This window comes from Ambystoma mexicanum, chromosome 7q (genome assembly GCF_040938575.1).
Source record: "Ambystoma mexicanum isolate Mex_15411 chromosome 7q, UKY_AmexF1_1, whole genome shotgun sequence".
Taxonomy (NCBI): domain Eukaryota; kingdom Metazoa; phylum Chordata; class Amphibia; order Caudata; family Ambystomatidae; genus Ambystoma; species Ambystoma mexicanum.
In genome coordinates this window covers 675,495,227-675,513,845 of record NC_090941.1, presented here as the reverse complement: position 1 = coordinate 675,513,845, position 18,619 = coordinate 675,495,227, and the positions used below count along the sequence as shown (strand labels likewise).

Here is an 18,619-nt window from a genome sequence, read left to right as displayed (position 1 = left end):
TTTCTCCACTCTTTACCTTTGAACTGATAGAGTAATTTCCCTCCTTTCAATGGTCTTTGTTAGCAGTATTTATCTCCTTCCACACAGGGTTAATCGTTCTTCTCTTTACCTTCTTTGCACACTTCCAGTTAAACAGTTTTGTATTCAATATCTTGTCGAGGTTACTGGGACGAGTTTCTCTCTTCGTGTAATGTTGTTCCTTGGCATTCCTCTTCTCTCATTCTCCCCGTTACCTCTCTGTATGCAGACACAATGTGGCAGGGCATGGCCCTTGCTCCAGTATTCCTCTTTGGTATTTGCCTTCCCGTTGGTTTTGCCATTCTCAGCTTCCCTGCTGCCGTATAAGGGTGCTGCCATTAGGAAGCTGTTCATGCTTCCTTCTCTGATGGCCTTGACACAGTGTTTTGGGCATGCTACCCACCACGATATGGAAGCACAGGAACAGGAGTCCATGTCCACTAAGGGGGAGTCTCTTAGTGAGGTCGCACTTGCCGAGAACCCTAGGGAGGGTCTTGCGGAGCGGCTTCACCTCTCTAGCCACAAAGGGGTAGGCTCCCCCTTAGGGAGAAGGGACGAATACCCTGATCCTCCCCCACTTCTACCTACCAGCACCTTGCTGGCAGGCTCTCCATGCACAACTGCTCTCTTTTCAAGTTCCTTCTCCTAATCTCTGAAGCTATCAATGGTCTTGCTTCTCAGTACTTTCCTGATTGTATCTCGTTCTACTCACAATGTCATTCCCTCTGCTCCTGCTCTGCACTCAACTGCACTGTCCAATACCCCCACCGTGCATCCTCTTGCTTCCATTCTTTCCCTCTACTCACCGCACTACATTGAAACCTGCTACCCATCACAATCAAATCTAGATGACTTCGGATCTCTTCAAAGTTAGGCTTAAACGTCACTTACTTGACAAAGAGGGTGATCCCCTGCCTTCGCCACCATCCTATGGTGAAAAATAAACACTGAAGGCAAAAATGCAGAACAAAAGAGGAGTGGTAGGGGTGCAACTCTGGTTCCCAGCTGCAATCAGCTCACAGTCCAGTGGTATTCTCCTCCTAGCGCATGCTTTCATGCCTCAGCAATTTTCAGGGAGGCTGATCTGATTCAGGTGTGCAAGGTTGAATCCTACTGGTTAAAACCATGATATTGCAGCAAGGAATTATGGTTCCTGTAGGTCAGAGCCAGCTGAGATGCCTGACCCTGGAGTGTCACACTGTTGGTAACCCCCGCCCCCTACCCACTGAGGGCTAATATTGAATAATGGGGGGAAGTTCGATCCCTGCTGACTCTGAACTACAGGAATTAGAATTCCTTGACTTTGCCCCTGGCCAGGGAACACGGCCTTTGGCCGTGCCCACTGTATATTTTAAAACACTATCAGGTCACTAGTCAGCGCCTTTGGCCGTGTCCACTGTGCATGTTCCCCCAATATGTTTCTTCTGGACCCAGTATAGTGGAACCAAAGGCCGTGGCCACTATACATGTCTTTTGGGCCCACTAGCCAGGGCCTTTGGACCTGGCCAGTGAGCATGGCATTCGGCCATACTCACTGTATATTTGAAACACTAGATTTTAAAACACTAACCTTTGGCCGTGTCCACTGCACATGTTCCCCAATATGTTCCTTTTGGGCCCACTACGTGGCTACAGCCAAAAGCCAGGGCATTCTGGCTCATCCTCTGACAAACTGGCCTGTCGCCTGCTCCAAAGGCAATACCGGCTCTCCGTTCTCACCAAGAAGAGAGCCCTTATCCAAGCCCGCATCTCTGAGGCATCTAACAACTCGGCCGAACTCTTTAAAATCTGCAAGGAGCTGGACAACCCTGCTGCAGTCTCTACCTCTCCTGTCCCCTCCCAGGCCCTCTGCACTGCACTGGCCTCGCACTTCATCTCAAAAACTCAGGACATCCTGTCCTCGCTCTCCTCCTCTCTCCCCCCTCCCTCTCTTCCCGGCTCTTCCTCTTGCTCTCTTGCAGCCGCCCCTCCGCCCTCCTTCTCTGCTTTTCCACCTTTTTCTGCTGATGAGGTTTCCAGACAAGTCCGATCTATGAAAGCCTCGTCTAAACAGGTTCACCCCTGTTCCTCCAAAACCATCAAGGACCACATCGACTCCCTGGCTCCTGCCCTGGCTGACTTTTGCAACCACTCATTCGCCTCTGGAGTCTTCCCATCCCCCCTCAAGCACTCCCTTGTGCACCCCCTCCTCAAGAAACCCTCTTCCGACCCCTCCTGCCCGGCCAATTATCGCCCAATCTCCATTACTCCCTTCCTGGGTAAGCTCCTGGAGAAACTGGCCATCTCCCAGCTTAACCTCCATGCTGAATCTGTTGGTAATCTTCATGACCATCAATCCGGCTTCAGAGCGGCCAGAAGCACGGAAACTGCTCTCCTGAACATCCGTGAGGACCTGCTCCTGAACCTCGATTCCAACACTCCCTGTGTTCTCATTCTGCTCGATCTCTCCTCTGCCTTTGACACTGTCAACCATGCCATCCTGCTCAACTGTCTCCGTGATAACCTGGGTATCACTGGTCAGGCTCTGGCATGGCTGACTTCTTTCCTTTCCGGTCGACCCTCCCAGGTCCAAATGGGCTCCTTCCTCTCTGACATCTTTTTCTCCACCTGTGGTGTCCCCCAAGGGTTCCATCCTCTCTCCCTGGCTTTTCAACCAGTATATGGCACTCCTTGCGAGACTTGTCCTTGGCCTCAAGCCCAGGGACCGTATCTCTCCAGGACTGAAATCTCTTCACTGGCTCCCAGTGGCTGCGAGGATTAAGTTCAAAACCCTCTGCATTGTCCACAAGGCCTTCTGGGGCCTGGGACCTAAATACCTTCAACTCTCTCTTCCTAAATATCTTCCTTCACGAGCCCTTCGCTCATCCGTCTCCAACTCCCTCATGGTCAGCCGCTTCTCGAAGCAACGAGCTGGGGGTAGATCTCTCTCCGCAGCAGGGGCCTCCCTCTGGAACAGCCTTCCTGCCTCCCTGAAACTTGAGGAGAACCATCTCCGGTTCCGGAAGCACCTCAAAACCTTCCTCTTCGCTTCTGCCTTCTCTCTCCCTCTCCCCTGCTAAACCTGCTTAACTCCCCACTGAATTCAGCACTAAACCTGCATCTGGGCCACTCTCAGCAACCTCGGTCCAGGGCCCAGCCACTCTCCACTTGCACTGCCTCCCTGGCTCCCCCTGCACTGTGGGACTGTCACTGTATCCCTACAGCCCCCTTCCCAGCACTTGCTCTGCACTTACCTCGCACTTGCCACCAGCTGGCCCTTTTTATTTATTATTTATTATTTATTATTTTTTACGCTACTTACCTTGTACTGCACTTTCCCCCCCACCTCCTCCCCCTGCACTTCCTCCTTTTCCCCTTACCTCTGCACTTGCGCGATCTGAATGACACCTGGCCTAGTAGGATCGTTTGTCTTCCCCTTGTTTCCCTCCCTCCCTGCCTCGTCGCGCCTTGAAACACTTGTGTATAGGCGCGTTACAAATACCATATCATATCATATCATTTGGCCCTAGCCAGTGAGCACGGTGTTCGGCCGTGCCCACTGTATATTTTAAAATACTTCCGGGCCCCTAACCATGGCCTTAAAACATGGTGAGTTGCCATGGCCTTAGGTCGTGTCCCCCGATATGTTTCTTTTGAACCTACTAGTCAGTTGTGTTTATTCGAAAACACTATCGGGCTGTTACATATCGGCCCTGTCCTGTAGTACCTCCCGTTTCTTGTGGCCACATACGGGGACAAGCGCGTTCCAGAACTTTGTTGTGGCTTCGGTATCGGTTGCCATGGCGTCTGGCCGTACAGCAGAGAACGTCACATCAGCTGAGACATCCCGCGCGCAGAGAACGCGTAAGGAGGCTCCGCCCCCCTGCATCATAAAAGCCGAAGGGACTCAGCGGCTTGTTGCTGCTAATTGTGGCGTTACGTTCCTTCGGTTTCATCCCGTTCCAAGGCTGATTCCCTTTTTCCTCTCGATACTTGACTTCCTGGTTCTTCGTCCCACCTTTGTCTACTTGGATTGTCCTTGCCTGTTCCTTCAACCTGATTTTGAACTCTGTTGCTGACTTCAGATTGTCCTTGGATTGCATTTGCTTTTTCCTCCATTCTGATCAGTGAACCCTGTTGCCAAACTCGGACTATCCCTGGATTCCCACTGTGCTTTCGCCTGTCTGGTGAGATTACTTTTTCTTGCCGCTCTACGCAATTTGAAACATCTTCCTACGCAGAGTACCACGCTGCACATTACAAGACTGCCTCATCAACTTGGCCTGTGTTTGTGCAATTAAGGTAAAACCCATACTATTCTCCTGTATTGTTCATTACCTGAAATTCATCAGTCTTTCTCATACGTGTGGATTCCTAGAACTATATCATTTATGCTTACCTTTTCTACATCAACCAAGTGCATAGTAGTGACGCTTTCCAGTGTATACACCATCCCATCACTAGTGCGACCCTCGTGCCGCCCGGGTATATTCTTCCTTACTAACCTTCCCATTTGTTGTTTTGTTCCTGCTGTTGTTTTCCTTTCAACTGGTACCCATTTTCCCTAGGAATCCCACTTATCAGGTCTGCTGGGGGTTGTATCCGTCATAGTGAGTTTGTGGTTATCACTTGTGCATACTCATAGTCTTGGGTTTTCTTGTAGGTTCATCTATTAAGGTCCAACACCACCTCAACCATTGTCTAGGTACTTAGAGAATTATCTGATTGTCTAAATAACTCCATATTGCCTGATTGCTTCTAATCATACTGTGTTTCTTTGCAGCATTCGTTATTGGCGGTGTGTGTTCTCCCGCTCTTTTAGGCGATGGACATCTCTGCTGGTTTTTACTCAAATGGCAGAGAGGTACATCGTAGAAAAGAGCGCCTCTTAGAGGAAGCCTGAATCACAGAATTCAGGGTCGCTGGAATCCTGGAGGCTGAACCCGAACCTGTTAAATCCTACCTCCCTTCGGGAGGTCGTCTTACCCAGGCTCCAATCAGCATACGGAGCGGTGAGTAACACAGGCCATTAGCCAAGGCCTTCAGCCATGGCCAGTGACACGGCTTTCACCCATGTCCACTGTACATGTTCCCCCAATATTTCTTTATTGACCCCCACAAGGTACATGTCTTTCGAGCCCACTTGCCATTGCTCAATTATATATTTTAGAACACTACTGGGCTACTAGCCACAGCCTTTGGCCGTGTACACTGTGCATGTTCTCCCAAATTTTTTTTTTTTTTTTCGACCCACTAGGCAGTGCCCACTGTATATTGTAAAACACAACCGGGCACTAGCCATGGCTTTCAGCTATGGCCAGTAGCCACGGCCTTCAGCCATGTCCACTGTACATGTCCCCCAATGTTTCTTCTGGACCCAGTAGGAGGCCACGGCCTAAGGCCGTGGCCACCATATATGTCTTTTGGGCCCACTAGCCAGCTCGCTATGGCTCCCCACCTTACTGTGGCTGTATAATTCAATTAACTCTCTCTTTTTAAAGAGAGCACGTTCCCCATAACCCCTGTTAGGGTCAATGTACTTCAAATAACAAAAGCTATCTGTAGGCACCCACAAATAAAGGCGGCTATCTGTAAAAAGCGTGCAAAATCCCAAACTCTTCCATGCCCTCATCATGCCTTCTCTTGTCAAGCTACCCCCACCACTCCCCTTCCCCTCAGGTCATCTTTCCCTCCCTAGCCCTCTCCCACTCCCCCCAAAGTTCATGTGACACACTTCAGATAGCGTTTTCTTTTATAACCATGGTATTTCTGCCAAATAGCTACTTTTCTGATGTGGGTCTTGCCAATATTCTGATCCAGTTCGGACTGTCTCTGTTTCACATGGCTCTTCAAAGTTCAATGGCCCTCTGATAGGTTTGGATCATCTGCTTTCAGGGTTACCTGGCTCACATAATCCTTATGGCTTTCCCAGCCTTGAGTCACTTGATTTCTCAGGGCTCTCCAAAGCCTTATGGCTCTCTGATTATATCCGTTTGTCTCTCCCCACAGCGTCACCTTGTTGGAAGCACTTCCTTCCCTTCCACTGCTCGACTCCCCAGCTACTGCTCTCCTCGAGCAGAGCTCGGTCTTCCAGGCTCTCCGTTGCAGCCTGGTCTCAGTAACGGTTACCTGTCTTCAGGCCCACCATGGCTTTCGTCTGGCTTTGCCAGCAGGCGAGACAGTCACTGTCCCATCTCTGTCTCTTTCTCGATCTTGAGTTTTCCGTCGGTCAGGATGCCAGCCACTGTGGCTCCGCCCCTCCAGCCCTTTTTCTCGTCAGAAGCTCCCGCCTGCGTAGGATTTACTCTCTCCATACAAAGTTCTGCGTGTTTCTATGTACATCATCAGAAACAAAAGGTGTGTTGCTGCTCTTTGACTATGGAGATCAGGTGAGATTCAGCATTACCTGAAGCCAAAGAGTTTATGGAAACGCCATTATTCAGTAAATTCAAAAATGTGGTTAACAGTCTTTCTGATTCCCATATAGGCATATAATGGGTTCCGGAAAGGGACTTCCTTGTAGGAATGGGAGTCCTTGTCCACAAAAGGTGAGTCACTACCAGGTGCAAACAGGATGTCTGGCCTGGGCCCCATAAAAAATGCTCCACTGGGCACAAACCAGGCAACTGTGCAATGCTGATTAACTCAGAGTCTGCATGATTGCTGTGTAAGTCAATAAGTACATGAGCACTGAAAACCATAGTGCAAGCAATTTGCATTCACGTAAAATAACTAGGCAAAACCAATTTTAACTGGAAATGTTCCTCTATCGGGATCCACAGAACGAGACTGTATGTAGCCGGAAACTAAAAACCTATGAATTTTGTGACTCCAAAGTCACAAAGTTACAGTTATGTTTATGTATTTACTGTAGCTCACATTTCAGCATGTTCAAAATGTACATTTCACAAAAGGCGTCACTCTATGTGAATTAAGACATTATTACCATTCACTTAGTCCCCATGAAATAGTGAGAGTTGATGCTCCTATGGCCACTGAGGCACCCATGTGGGTGGCACTGTATGCAGGCCAGAAGTGTCGGACTGGAGTACAATCAAACCATTATGCATGACAAAATTTGAGCAGTGCTGGACATGGGCTGGATTTTCCTGGATCTGAGATCTGGCAAAAAAAAAATATCCCTGCATCTCGGATCTATAAAAATGAATCCGCACCATTCATGTTACTGTGTTTGGAGCGCTTGAAACGCTGTTGAAGCCAGGATTTGAACACAGGTCATTCGGTCCAGGGGTGTCTGACACTTACCCACAATACCAATTGAACATCCGATTAGGATGCCTGTGAAATCGCTTGTTAGGATTGTGCTCTGCAGGAAACATTTATATACATCTTTTTAGGTTAACAGGTGTGCGCCTTTTATCCTTTGCCAGCAACATTATAGGAAACACTCCTCTCGGGTTATTTTCTAGGTGTTCACATTAATCTTCTGAGGCAAATGTTTGTGGAGTGGGGGATTGAGAACAATCCAAACTCCCCTCCCCCATCACTAGTGGGGTTCCCCAGTAATTAATTTCAGTTTCCAGTACTGAATGTGACTGAAAAGGCCCAAACACTCCCTTTTGTAGGTGTCATAACAATTTGAAATCACAAAGTTACCATTCAAATCCAAAAGAGAAATAAGCAGAAATGAAAAAGGTGAAGCTTTACAAGATCCAGTAGAAAACACATGCCTTTATTACAGCCATACTTGCAGTCTGGGATTCACTGTGATGGATGTTTGAAAACCATGGGTGCATAGTTCTACAATGAATTGGAAAACACATCATCGTACATTTGAAAATATGAAGAACTGACACCTACTGGCAAATGTGTATCGTGGAGACCCCCATTTCCAGTGAACACAATGTGGAATAAAAGATGCATGCCTCGCATATTTGCTCAGTGGCAAGTGGCAAGTGCGCAGAATGCAGCAGTGTGTCACAATGTGTTTCACATACTCATGTCAGTTCTTGCATCTACCCTTTCTCACAGTATGTGTGTATTTCGCAGCTGGTAGCCACGGGGCGAGTCCAGGAGCCTGATTCACAAAGAAGTGCATTGGAGCAAATCAGGAGATGCACGTGATCAACTCAGATTTGCACCCGCTACTTTAGACTTCATTCACAAAGCCTAAACCTAGAGAAAATCTGCGGCATCCCGCGCATGCAGTTGTGATGTGTGCTTTTGTATGGAAGGTAGCTGCTGTGATGCAAGTCTTGTATTGTCACTGGCCAGGAGTGCATGCCATTGGAATGTTGATGTATGAATGATAGGCAGCTCAGGAGAATGTTGAGTGGGTCAGTGAGTGAGTGTTCCATGAATGTCAGTTGGGGGCCTGAGCTGGGTGTGTAAGGATGGCCGGTCTGTCTGTGTCCATGTACATACCGGTCTATGTACCTGTAATGTCCACCATGATTACCAGTAATGGTAGTGTACATATTAAGAAAAACTGGATCCCCCATAGCTGTAAATATGTACAATAAAGCTGACCTGGACAAAACTATATGCTCCACAGCTGGTCTGTGTACATGACATCAATACATAACAATGCCCTTTGGCATCTTAAAGATGCTCCAGGTATTTCCAGGGTTGCTGCATTGTAGTCTCTGTGGATCAGGCATAAGGCAGCAGGCCACTTTTTTGAAGCGTATTGCATCTAGTTTGCTGCAGTGGAAATCTTTGAGAATCAGGTCCTACATGTGAATGCAGGGAAAGTCTCCTGCTATTGTGGTGACTGTGGTAGTGGACACTGCTAAGGGCGGTGGCAAACTGCATGCTGCTCCTTCTGGAAAAAGTACTGCTAATCAGAAGAAAAACCACATGCACTTTTGTTATCCAATGCAGATCTCTAGTTGGCCAACTACTGGAATGGCAACCACTGAACGTATGCATGCACTATTCCTTTAATCCCCAGGCCTCAGGTTCGTATCCGATTGCAGCAGCGCCACGCATCACAGCAACTCCAAATCATCAAATCAGGAAGCAACAGGGAACTTACGAAATCTTCAATAATCTCTTTGATGCCGGCGACTGTAAGAATGAATAGGAAGGGCACCAATGTTGTATACCGTCCGGTTGGGGAAACATCTGGAATTTGCTGCATGAAAGGAGAAAATGAAGATATGTCAATTCATGGTGGACGGTAACTGCGCGGTGTCCGAGGCAACCGTTATCCCATTTTAGCTCTGCCTGCATCTCTCTGCAGTGCTGAACTCAATTACCAGTAAATGCGCTCAGAAAAAAGCAAGTCACGTTCTTAGTTAGCACTGGGGAGGTAAGGCCAAGAGCATTACACGGCCTCAGCAGTAAAATGCACCAAATACAGCATAGGTGGTGGGGACAATACCCAGGGGATCTCACTCTGCAACTCTGAAGAAAACCTAGATGAGAGGACACGGATATGTACATTGCAACATGTGATGAGCTTTCCTGACAGATTTGAAGACAGGTGGAAGTTTGGACTTGTCTCCCCATGTTTTCTAAATTCCAGATTAAACATGCTGATGGATCGTTGTAATTTTCAAACATTTAGCTCAGACACAGCACGCGCTTCTTTCTGTACAAGCAAGCCTGGGTTGAGAATGAAAGGCAACTATATTTGAAGCAAATATGGAAGTGCCACCTGTTAAAAAAAAAAAAATTTTTATATAATACATTTGGATGAAATTCTAGCTGAAAATGATGTGCAAGTGTGAAGAATTCTCAAATTAATGAAGTAAAACCAAGACTACAGTTTTAGAAAGATTGTATTAAATAACAGCTGGTGCAGTTCGTTAGTCAACATGGCAATATGATCCTTGTTTTGATCACAGTTGTGTGTGTCCTTCCGTTTCACCTTCACCTGCCAGCATAGAGTTCGTATCACCATGAACTTTGCAATGTCTCTTTGGACCGTGTCTTTCAGTTCTCAATGTGTAACAGTTCAGGAGTACTCAGATTCGCAGGCTCTCTCTTGACCTAGGACCTTAAGTCCCAAAGTTCATCATTTCCTGATAAACTTATACTCTCTGTCTCTCTCGAGACCTGGGACTGCAGCTCCCATGACGCACCACTTCTTACCTTTAGATTCCTAATGTCACCAGGGACTCTGGACTAAATCTCTCAATGTGCTACACTCCTTATCCTAATTCTTAGTTTTGCTATGTCTCATGAGACCTCTGACTTCATGTTGCAAGATGCAGCACCTCTTAAGTTTACAATCCCTGGGCTTAAGGCCAAGGACAAGTCTCGCAGTCCTGTTCTGGATGAGTTGGAGAGGGCAGGGAGTAGAAGCAGGCAGATTTAGAAAGAGGCTGTTGAAGTAGTCCAGCCTAGAGAGAACCAGAGCTCTGGAGATGGTGAGCTTCTGGGGGAAGGAGAGGAAAGGAAGAATACCTCTGAGGAGGTACAGCTGGTAGTGTAACTTCTTAGAGAGATCAGTGATGTGAGGATAGAAGGAGAGTGTGGAGTCGAAGATGACCCTGAGGTTTTTAGCCTCAGAGGTGGAAGCGGGAGGAGGGCCAAGAGAGGCCGGCCAGAGAACTACAGGGAAGGAGGGAGAGGGTGTGCTGATGAGGAAAATCTCCATCTTACTGGCATTAAGGCAGAGATCATTGGCGGCACACCACTCCTGGATATCAGAGAGAAGAGACAGTCGGAGATGAGAGAAGAAATCTCGGAAGGGAGCCTGAAAATGAGCTGAGTGTCGTCCGCATAGCACTGAAAGTTGGGGCAGAGAGTGGCAATGCGGTGGGCAAGAAGTGCCAGGTATTGGTTGAACAGCCAGGGAGAGAGGTAAGACCTCTGAGGAACACAGTATTTAAGACCAATCCTGTTGGCCATGCCCAAAGGGCAGTATTTGTAATTGTAAGAGTACCTGTGTTGGCTTCGTCTAGGAGTGCCAGTATTTGCACTGTAAGAATCCTTGTGTTGGCCGAGCTTAGTAATACCAGTATTTGTTACTGTAATAATGCTCATGTTGTCTGTGCCCGCTAATGCCCCCATGTACCTCTGTAAACCCACTTGTGTTAGCTATGCCTAGTAATGTTAGTATTTGAAAGTATAGGTACACTTGTGTTGGCTTTGCCAGAAATGCAAGCATTTGCCACTGTTAAATGCCTAATATTGCCAGTGGTTGCGATTGTAGAACACTTGTTTCGGCTGTGCCCAGTAAGGCCTGTTCTTGCAACTGTATGATTCTGAATAAATGAAGAAAAGACGAGGCTGTTAGGAGGCATCCCTGCTTGAGCTGTCTTTTGAAAAAGAACAGTGTTTGTAGGAGGCAAGGCATGGTCTTCAGGTGGGTCAAACTTCTTTTTCTTTCCGTTTTTCTTTTTGTTTTCTTCTTTCAGGTTCCAGGCTAGCTCAAATGAAAATGACTGTGTCCCAGTCCTTTTTAAATACCTTCAAGTACGTTTTTCGTATGGAACGATCTTCAGATTTAAAAGTGTAAAAATCACATTTTCTGAGGGTTTTATATCTCTTTACATCACTCCTCTTTGTTCTATTTCTTATTTTTAAATACTTAAATGAAATTGCCATCTTTTTAAACCTATTGTTAGAGCTTTTGCACCAATCTTGAAAGATCTTGAGTAATAAAACTTTTTCCAGTTGAGCACCAGATCCATTCAGGAGGCACCCATTCAAGTTTATTATTTTCCATAAATCTTAAATAACTATTGGATGGAAGGTGTCTCTGACAGTCTGCAGCGGTTTCACCTCCACAACTGTAATAGTTGTTTGGTCTTGCTATTTTGAGCATCACAATATTGTAGATCTGGTACAAATGCAAATTAAGCTATTTGAACAAGTTAGACTATATTTTGGATACATTTCTTGATCTAGAGATTGCAACCTCATCGTATTCAGTATTAATATTGGATGGTGACTTGTATGGAACAAGTTACTTACCTGTAACTGTTGTTCTCCAGCATGGGTCTGGCATGGATTCACATGCCCATGAATATTCCCCGTCGTCAGGCCGGGAATCCTCGGTATAGAAAAAATCAGTATCAGTTTCGTTTCTGATCTGTCTCTCTCAGTAGTAACCAATCACTGGTCTCTGGGTCATACTGCCCCCAGCCAATGACTGCCCTCTCCCTAAGCCCGGCCCCTGGCAGCCATCCTCAGGTTTGGTAGCACGTGAAGTGGCAGTATGACCAAGTGAAGAGCCGCAGAGGGGTAGGCGGGAGGGTTCGCATGTGAATCCATGCCAGACCCATGCTGGAGAACAACAGTTACAGGTAAGTAACTTGTTCCTTCTCCAGCATGGGGTCTGGCATGGATTCACATGCTCATGAATATAAGAATACATAGCAGTATACACATGCACAACCACGGGAGATGGCAAAAGGTTCAATATCAAGCAATGCAACAACTCAACATTAAGCAACTCTTACCTCCTCACCAGGCTCACCTTAGGCGAACAGGTTGCGCAGCACTGCCTGGCCGACTCTGGACTCCTCCCTGGAATCCCGGTCGACGCAGTAGAATCTCGTGAAGGTGTGCGTCGACCTCCACGTAGCAGCCCTGCAGATGTCGAGCAGGGGCACACCAGACAGGAACGCCGTAGTAGCAGTGATCGCTCTGGTCAAATGGGCCCTCGGACGGCCTGGCAACGGTCGGTTTGCCAACCGGTGACAGTGCATGCTGCAGCTGGAGAGCCATCTGGAAATGGAAGTCTTCGAGAGAGCCTTCCCTTGATTCACAGGTCCAAAGTTCACAAACAGCTGTGATGTCTTCCGAAAACTCTTTGTGCGGTCCACGTAGAACTTCAGCGCTCTAGCTACATCCAGCGAGTGCAAAGTCCTCTCAGCCGGCGACGAAGGCGCCGGGAAGAAAACTGGCAACACCAAGGGCTCGTTGAGGTGGAAGTCCGACGGCACCTTGGGCATGAAGGAGGGGTGCATCCTCATCACCACCCTCGTGTCGTGAAAAGTCAAGTACGGAGGCTTGCAAGACAGGGCCTGGATCTCTCCCACTCGTCTTGCAGAGGTGATGGCCACGAGGAATGCTGTTTTCCACGACAGAAACTTCAACGGCGCTAAATGCATAGGCTCGAATGGGGCCCCCATGAGCCTAGTTAGCACCATGTTGAGCTCCCACGCCGGGCCAGGGGCCTTCACCGGCGGGAATGATCGGAACAGTCCTTTCATAAATTCCTTCACCAGACGATGAGACCTCAAGGACACCTGTCCTGTAGTTCTGGTGTAACGTGAGACGGCAGCCAGATGTACCTTGATGGAAGCGTGAGATAGGCCAGCCTTGGCCAAAGACAGTAGGTACAGCAATACTTGAGGGACCGTAATCCACAAAGGGTTAATCTTCTGTGCACGGCACCAGACAGAGAACCTCTTCCATTTATGTCCGTAGCACTTGAGAGTTGAGGATGCCCTGGCCTTTGCAAGAACCTCTGCAGTCGTCTGGGATGTCGTATCCTCCAAACTCTAGTGCTGCAGGAGCCAGGCCTGCAAGTTCAGCGACTCTGGTTCATGATGAAGAATGGCGCCTCCTTCTCTGGAGAGAAGATCTGCGTCCGTCGGCAGCTTGACTGGTGTGGACGCTGACAAGTCCAGAAGGTCCGGGAACCAGATCTGCCTCGGCCACGCCGGTGCGACGAGGATCATCCTGCACCGGGACCTCTTGAGCTGGTTGATGAGCCGGAGTAGCAACGGCAACGGCGGGAATGCATAAAGGAACAGGCCGTCCCAGGGGAACGAGAAAGCATCGCCCATGCTCCTCGGTTGGGGAAACCTGCAGGCGAACCTCCGGCACTTGGAGTTCGCCGCCGTCGCGAAGAGATCGATCTGGGGTTTGCCCCATCGTCGGAAGAGTCGGTCCACTTGATCCTGGCGCAGTTCCCACTCGTGGCACGAGCGCAGCTCTCTGCTGAGTGAGTCGGCAATGGTGTTTTTATCCCTGCCAGATGAAAGGGTACCAGAAACATCCCTTGGGCGACGGCCCAATGCCACAGACCCTGGGCTTCCTTGGATAGGGCAGGGGATCTGGTTCCGCCCTGCTTCCGAATGTAAAACATCGTGGTGGTGTTGTTGGTGAAGATCCTCACCACCTTGCCCTTGAGGGACGGAAGGAAGGACCTGAGGGCCCAGAACACCGCGCGGAGCTCCAAGATGTTGATGTGGAGAGTCTTCTCCTCCAGGAGCCAAAGGCCTCTCACGTGGAGACCCCCGGTGTGCGCTCCCCAACCTTCCAGGGAGGCATTCGTCGTCACCGTCACCTGGTGGGCCGGGGCTAGGAAACCTGTTCCCGCTGTCAGATGAGCGCGGACACCCCACCATCGTATCGCCTGACAGAACGCTTTGTCGAGCGGGATCCTGTCCTCGAAGCTGCCCGTCGTCTGGATCCAGTGGGCGTCGAGGAATTCTTGCAAGGGCCGCATCTGAAGTCTGCAGTGGGGCACCAGATAAATGCAGGAGGACATCATTCCGAGGAGGGACTTGATAGACCTCACTCTGGCCACATCCGTGGCCAGCAGACGTTGCACCTTTCCTAGGATGGTCCTTATCCTTTCCTCCGACGGTGAGGCCCGCCACGCCACTGTGTCGACCTGTGCTCCCAGAAACAGGGCGACTTGCGACGGGACCAGGTGGGATTTTGGAAAGTTGATGGAGAATCCCAGGTCCGTGAGCAGCTGGACGGTCTTCGCAGTGTGTTCCACGGCGAGCTCCCTTGTCCATGCCCGTATGAGCCAGTCGTCCAGGTAGGGGTAGACGTGGATCCCCTGCAGGCGCAGCCGCGCTTCCACCGGTGCTAGGCACTTGGTGAACACCCTGGACGCCGATTTTAATCCGAACGGGAGGGCCTTGAACTGGTAGTGCCGCCCTTTGACCACGAACCTGAGGAACTTTCGGTGTCTCTTTAGAATAGGGATGTGGAAGTAGGCATCGTCCAAGTCCAACGACGACAGGAAATCGCCCTCCTCCAGCTGTCCCAGCACGTGCTGGAGCGGGACCATCCGGAACTTCTGTGCCTTGATGTATTTGTTTAGTCGTCGCAGGTCCAGGATGGGACGCCATCCTCCTGTCTTCTTCTTCACGAGGAAGTATCTTGAGTAAACTCCGGAGTCCCGAAGCCTCTTCGGGACAAGCTCGCTGGCACCTTTCCTGAGCATCGCCCTTACTTCCAACACCAGTTGAGGGACGTGATTTTCCTTCCTGGCCACGGGAGGAATGCGGGGGCACCTCTTCTGGAACTCAAGGGCGTGCCCCAGGGCCAGGGCGTCCAGCACCCAACGGTCGGTGGAGATTGACTCCCACACGCCGATGAACTTCGTCAGCCGGCCTCCCACCGGGGTGCTTCGGCAGGGGCCCGACCCGACCATCGGTTCAATCTTGCTTGGAGGCCGCTTTGCCTCCTTGACCACCTTGGCGACGACGGCGGGATCCATCTGACTTGCCGCGTCCCCTGTAAGCCTCCTGCGACAAAGACCTCGCCGCTTGACGGTACGTAGAGGAGCTGCTGCCGGCTCCCTTGGAGGCACCCTGTCTGCCTCCGGAGCTCCGAAAGGACGGCCGTCACTGTTGGAGCACACCCAGTGCACGGGCCGTCTCCGTGTCCGTCTTGATCGCCTGAAGGGATTCATCAACCGCCTTGCCAAAAAGCTTGTTCCCATCGAAAGGCATGTCCAAAACCTTGGTCTGAACGTCCTGGCGGAAATCCGTCGCCATGAGCCATCCTCGTCGTCTCAGGCAAACGCCGTTGCCCAACTGACGGAAACCGGTGTCGGCGATGTCCGTAGACACCGTAATGGCGTGGCCCGAGGCAATCTCACCTTCCTGCAAGATTTCCAGGGCCTTAGCCCTCTTGGCATCCGGAAGGAAGTCCAACAGAGGGGCGATCTTGAACCGCAACTCCCTGTCGTAGCGGGCTACGATGGCCAGGGCGTTGGCTGCCTTGATGGTCGTCGCTGCAGATGAGATGACCCGTCGTCGCGACGCATCCAGCTTCCTACCCTCGCCGTCCGGAGGGGAGGTTGAAGTCGAGGCCGATGCCCCCCCCGCTTTCTTCTTGGCCGCCGCCGAAACGACCAAGTCCGGGGTAGGTTGCACCCTAAGGCACAAGGGGGCAGCGTCGGGGACCTGGTACTTCTTCTCGTACCGGTCCCTCTTCGCAGGAGCCGTGGCAGGGTTCTTGAGGAAGGCGAGCCCCTCATCCCAGATGTCATCAAGAAGCGGTACGGCGAGGACCGTTTTCCTTTTAGCCTCGCGCCGTTGGTAAAGGACCCCTCCTTCTTTTCCTCGGGGCAGAGCTGGAAGAGCTCGGATGCCCTGGAAATCATTGCATGGAAGGATCCAATCTCGTCGGGCGGGGACGCCCGGGCAGGGGGCGACGGGGGACACGTCCCGTCGACGGCTCCGTCGTCATCCGTACCCGTCGTAGTCGTGTCCATGCCTGTATCATCCCCGTGGGTAGTGGACCGGGGGGAAGGCAGAGAAGGCCGCAGAAACGGGAGACGAGGCCTAGGATGCGTCCTCCTCCTCTTAAGTGGTGGGCTCTCCGAAGGTCCTGGCTCCGGTTCCTCCGTCGGGTCTGGCTCAGGCACCTCCGTCGGGGGAAGGGGCATCCTAGTCCTTATCTCCAAGCATAAGGACTGGATGGCTGACAAAATGGCCACCGAGGTGTCCTGCAGCGCCGGAAACGACGGGAGCAAGGGCTCTTGAGGAGCCTCGTCTGCGTCACCGTCGTCCTCGTCGTCGCCCTCATCGGGATCCCTCCCGATGGGCTGGGCCTCCTCCACGACTTGGGTGAGCTCCTCTTCAAAGGTCGTGTCCGTATCCACGACGGCCACCAACCCCTCCCCCACCCTTTCCAACGAGGACTTCGTGGGGTCTTCTCGATGGGCCTGAAAGACGACTCCCTCCGCGGTGGCAGGGAGACTCTGGTACCTGAGGGCGCCTCCACTGGTGTAGCCTCCACAGGCTGAGCCAGGGCCGCAGCGACATCCTCAATCGAGGTCTTAGCAGGGTGAATTAAGGCCAACGTCACCTTCTGCACGCCTGGGGCCTTCACCTTGGGGGAAGAGTCCGAGCCTCGCTCCCCCTCTGCCGGAATCTTCGAGATCGACCAGGGCCTCTCCAGAAGCTTCGCCAGGTTCTCGGACTTCCTCTTACCTGAGCCAGAGGGTTGGCTCATGGTCGATGGTGCCGGGGAGGATGTGCCCTGCCTGGCAGCCAAGGAGCCCGACCGTTCGGCGCTCCCGGTGCCCGCGGACTCGCAGTGCTTAGCCTTTTGTTGGGCCCCCGTCGCCGGAGCACCCTCACAGGACTTAGAAGACCGCTCGGACTTCTTTTGCTTCTTCTCACCTGGCGGGCTCTTGCCTTCCAGCCAGTTGGCGAGACAGAGGTGGCGATCCTTCATGGTCCGCTCTGACATGTTCCCACAAAACGCGCAGTCCTTTTCCTTGTGCGTCTTGTACTCAGAGATAGTAGAGGCATAACGAATGCTCGTCCTCCTTGAAAACGTTCTGAAGCTGGCATCCAGGGCAGGTCCTGAACAGCTTCCCGGGCGTCGAGCTCCCTTTCTCCTGGGCCATGTCCGGGGTAGGTTTTGGAACTTCTGGAATCCACCAAAAGCGTAACTCGACGAAATCTTCACCCTTGAGGGGCGTAGAAACTCCAAAACGGATCCCCGTTGATCGGAAGTAGGAACGGTGGAGCTTGAGGCTCTATTTAACCGAAAAAATGAGAAAATCTCCTGAAAAAAGCACGAAAACGCAGCAAAAGCTCGAGAGCTAAGCACAAGGACTCCCAACACTTGAACGTGCGGTAAAATTCTGAGGATGGCTGCCAGGGGCGGGGCTTAGGGAGAGGGCAGTCATTGGCTGGGGGCAGTATGACCCAGAGACCAGTGATTGGTTACTACTGAGAAAGACAGATCAGAAACAAAACTGATTTTTTCTATACCGAGGATTCCCGGCCTGACGACGGGGAATATTCATGAGCATGTGAATCCATGCCAGACCCCATGCTGGAGAAGCCCACTTAGGGTATGACTTTGCGGACACCGATCTTGAGTCTCAAAAACTTGAAGCCAGTGGCATAACGAAAATGGTCAGTAAGTCTGAGTTTTGTAATGATCAAACAAATTTCTGAAGCTCATTGCTAATCATAAGTTATGCTGTATGAAAGGTTGCAGAAAAGAGTACTGTGGTGAAACAGAAGGACTCTGACAACATGTCATTATGATTTGCAAGTTTTATTTAAATAAAAACCAAAACGCCTAAATAACCCTATCGCTAGGAGGGAAGTTCCCTACCTAACAAAAGTAAAACTAAGGGTGCTTTTCAAATCCAAATAAAATGTCTTCTGTCTGAATCCTAAGTAGCTAACTGGCCCTACCATGATAGAAAAATACCTGACTCAAAAGAAAAGGGAGGCATGTCCAATAGCCTCAGTGTGGACTTCTGTCTGGCCCACTTGTAGTTGACTTGTTCTCAGTCTTTAAAATTCTTGCAAAATGTCTTCACAATTCTAATACCAAATTCTTTTGGAAAATCAACAACTATCTTCTGTAACTGTTTCCCTTTCCCTCTGATAAGAAAACAGTTTCTTATTTTTTAAATGTTCTAATCACTCCAGGATGACTTCAAAATGCACTTTCTTTCCCACCTTTGTTGCATTGGGAC

The 18,619-nt window shown here is 50.3% G+C and overlaps 1 protein-coding gene across 3 annotated transcripts in view; it reads right to left on the bottom strand.

Annotated features, from left to right (window-relative positions):
• The window catches only part of ATP8A2 (ATPase phospholipid transporting 8A2), a 3,773,191-nt gene that overhangs the window by 2,592,865 nt on the left and 1,161,707 nt on the right, over positions 1–18,619 (bottom strand). For all 3 annotated transcript variants that reach the window (XR_011284127.1, XM_069639892.1, XM_069639893.1), the window contains exon 4: positions 8,996–9,094. Coding sequence is in view for 2 of the 3 variants with exons in the window: in XM_069639892.1 (XP_069495993.1) it covers positions 8,996–9,094 (99 nt within the window). In the remaining variant the exon portion in view is untranslated. The remainder of the gene's footprint in view (positions 1–8,995; positions 9,095–18,619) is intronic.